Raw genomic sequence first — 3,329 nt, 5'->3', positions numbered from 1 at the left:
AATAAGAGGAAATATTAAGGGTATATTTCAAGGTTGTTATGGAAATAAGTTATTGGGCTTTTTTCTCATCAACTTAGATTTGTTAGAACATGTTTTCAACTTTAATTGTCTGAATTTATTCGAAAATCTTGAGTAAACCGTAACATGACAGACTCAAGAAATAAATGAATTATTATCATTACTTACAGCTACCCCTTTTTTGACAAGTAATGAAAGGCAAATTATGAACATGAAAAATCTCTGGTTGTTCCTCTCTCCAGCATGTTGTGGGATTTAGAGCTAAAAAGCTAAAGTACAACTGCCTTTGAGAACATTCAATGTTAACTAACTCTTTGTTTGCCTGGCACCTTTTATTCCCAAACTGCATGGCTGCATTAGTTTTTGTTTCTTCAGTTTTAGGTGACCCAGATTTGTCTTGATTTGACTTTTCACCTGGTGAACTTTAACCAACTTCTGACTTGCATCATCTTGATTGTCATCAAACTTCGAACAATGTGATTATATCCTGCTGATGACTCATGCTACATTGTTAAGATAAGCTGTTAAGACTTCTATCTTCCCTCTTCACAATAACAACATCATAAATGTTCAGAATTTGTGTCATCAGGATTTTAATCTGGTGTCGGCAATTCTTTGATTGTGAAGTATTAAAGATTTCTTGCAGCTCATATAAAGTGCAAATACCTATTGAGCCTGTATCAGTTTTTAACAGTATCTCCATGAAATTATACTTCACATTAAAATAAACCTGTGTAAACCAGAAGGACGTATAATTAGAGGAGAAATAGGTCATCATCATCAGTGCCTGATAAGCTCTCTTTGACCTCACTCTTGTCAAATGGAAATAATAATGTTTATATTAGAAAGATATTTGTTTTGTATTCCTCTCCTGTTTCTTCCCCTTTACTGCGACTTAGAACTAGGGCAGTTAGTTTGAATAAGATTTATTTGACAGGTGCTGAGTTTCGTTTTTTTTGTCAACCCAAAACATTTCAGATGTTTTTTCTATTGTTCCTATGTTTTTTTTATAAGCATTTTCTTCTTTGTAGGATCGTTGTATGGCAGCTCTGGTTCGGGTGGAGAAGACAGAGTTCCTGTTCCCTGTGTTCATTGGCGAGGTGGCCCACGTCACTGCTGAAATCACATACACCTCGACGCACTCCCTGGAGGTGCAGGTCCAAGTCATGTCTGAGAACATCCTCACAGGTGACATTTTAGTCTTTTACCTCAGGCGCATACCACACAGTAAAGATCAGGCATCCCTTTACCTGTTCGGCAATATGCTTATATGACTAATGCACTGAAAGGTGGATTATCAAAGTAATGCCTTTGGTTATAGAAGTATTATTCGAATGCTGGCTATAATCCTAGGAATATAAAGGAGACTGATTTTGCTTGTACCTGGCGCCTCACCTACACAGCAGTGTTCACCTTTAGCCTCTTTTTCACCCCCATCCCTGCAGAGGAAAAAAAGAATGACAGACATTTAGGAGCATGTGTCATTCCCTGGCAGGAAGACAGACACAACACAATCATGCAAACATTTACAAATACTTTCCGCATACCTACAATATTTGCAATAGTTACTAGGGCTGCATACCAGGCGAACAGAGCAAAGTCAGGAGACATGGTTGATGCGAGTTCATTCAGCTGTAGTTTAGGATTTTTTATGTGGGTTTGAACCTGTGTTTTTCAGAATCAAGTGGTGTGTTAAACGATGTTTCTGTGTTTTCAGAACCTACAGTATTAAATGTACATGGGGTCCACTCCAAATTTGCTTGTTTTACCTGTAGACATTACCCAAATCAGTATGTCTGGGGTTTAACCAATGACTGTATCATGTTTAACTTGACCTGCTGCACACTTGTTCTGACAAAGATGCTAGGCTTTATAAGGCTCAGATAACTTTAATAATTTTCCAAAGTTAAAATATTTTACCATGTTTAATCTTATGTAGGCATAATAATCGTAAGAGTCAAACTAATGTACGATACATTTAAAACATCTGCTGCAATTAATTTGAACTGAGCAGGTAGCTAACTATGTGACAAACTCAAGATATTCATTAATAGCAACCTTGAATTCTTCAATGCAGCAGTCCAGCACCTGCAGAAATGTCATTCACCAAACATTTTTAATATTTTTGGTTTTAATTTAAGCTTAAATATTTGAAATCTGAATATTGGATAGAATAGTATTTGTTTTAAAAGCTTTAAAGGTCTATAATCATTAATCAAACCCCGTCATTATTCTTTATTTTTGTTATAGTCTAAATTGCCTAAATGCAGTAAATTTCACTTAGCACTGAGTCCAGTAATGTTAGATGTTTAAAAATAAAGACCTCCGTGTGATGTTCTGCTGTTTGACCTGTAGAGGGCAGCACACAAAAAGAAACAGCCCTGAGAAGCATGAAAGATGAAACCCTGGGGGTGTTTCCCTGGGTGTTTCTCAATGCCAAGTAAAGCTGCTCCAGAGCCACTAGGCTTGTTTGAGACGAGCTGCGGCTCGCCTCGAAAGTAGAAGAGAGCCGGGGGAGGTCTCAAAAAGCTCGCCTGAAGTCGGACAGCTCGGAGTCGGCTTCTTCTTCTTCTTCTTCTTCTTCTTCTTCTTCTTCTTCTTCTTCTTCTTCTTCTTCTTCTTCTTCTTCTACTTCTCTCGGTTTTTTGGCGGATTGCAAACAACTTTAAGGTGCATACCGCCACCTGCGGAGTCGGCTTGACTCGGTTTGCATTTATAAAGAATGCACAAATGTGTTTAATCATTAATGTCAGATATGTACTAAGTAAATACATTTATTCCTGCTCAAGATTAGATTCAACTTTATTGTTATTGCACAGATTACAGGTACAACGAGAGACAACGAAATGCAGTTTAGCTTCTAACCAGGAGTGCAAAAAGCAGTAAAGTGAAAAGTAATGTACACAATCTACAGAATAAAAGATAGAATGAATTTAATGATGAATAAACAGTGAGGAGGGGTATGAATACACTAGATACACACAGCAGCCTGTGAGCAGTATGAACAGTGTGTATGAATACACTAGAAAAAGACGGCGGTCGTGTTCGCGCAAGGACACTGTTTTTTTTTGTTTGTGGCGCGTAGAAGGTTCCTGGTTACGGTCCTCCCCACAGGGACCGAAATCGAATAATTATAATCCGAGGCAATCTCTACTTCGCTCTTGGCTGCGTCTGGACGCTGGCGGCAGAACGATCAAGCAACATTGTACTACCAATCAGTAAACAGGCTGAACGAGACCTCCGAGCTGACGTACTCGCAACTTTAGAGGCGCTGACGGCGTCGGAACCTCCCTCCGCCGCGTCGTAAGAAA

The 3,329-nt window shown here is 38.7% G+C and overlaps 2 protein-coding genes across 3 annotated transcripts in view; both read left to right on the top strand.

The window, feature by feature from the left end:
• Positions 1-3,329, top strand: part of LOC104945183 (solute carrier family 2, facilitated glucose transporter member 1) — a 653,665-nt gene that overhangs the window by 269,729 nt on the left and 380,607 nt on the right. The gene's annotated exons all lie outside the window — the stretch shown is intronic.
• The window catches only part of acot7 (acyl-CoA thioesterase 7), a 78,455-nt gene that overhangs the window by 15,574 nt on the left and 59,552 nt on the right, over positions 1-3,329 (top strand). For both annotated transcript variants that reach the window (XM_010770805.1, XM_010770804.1), the window contains exon 3: positions 1,050-1,206. In XM_010770805.1, coding sequence (XP_010769107.1) covers positions 1,050-1,206 — 157 coding nt within the window. The remainder of the gene's footprint in view (positions 1-1,049; positions 1,207-3,329) is intronic.

This window comes from Notothenia coriiceps, unplaced genomic scaffold (assembly GCF_000735185.1).
Source record: "Notothenia coriiceps isolate Sejong01 unplaced genomic scaffold, NC01 NC01_scaffold00009245, whole genome shotgun sequence".
Classification (NCBI taxonomy): Eukaryota; Metazoa; Chordata; class Actinopteri; order Perciformes; family Nototheniidae; genus Notothenia; species Notothenia coriiceps.
This window is presented reverse-complemented; position numbering and strand designations above follow the sequence as displayed.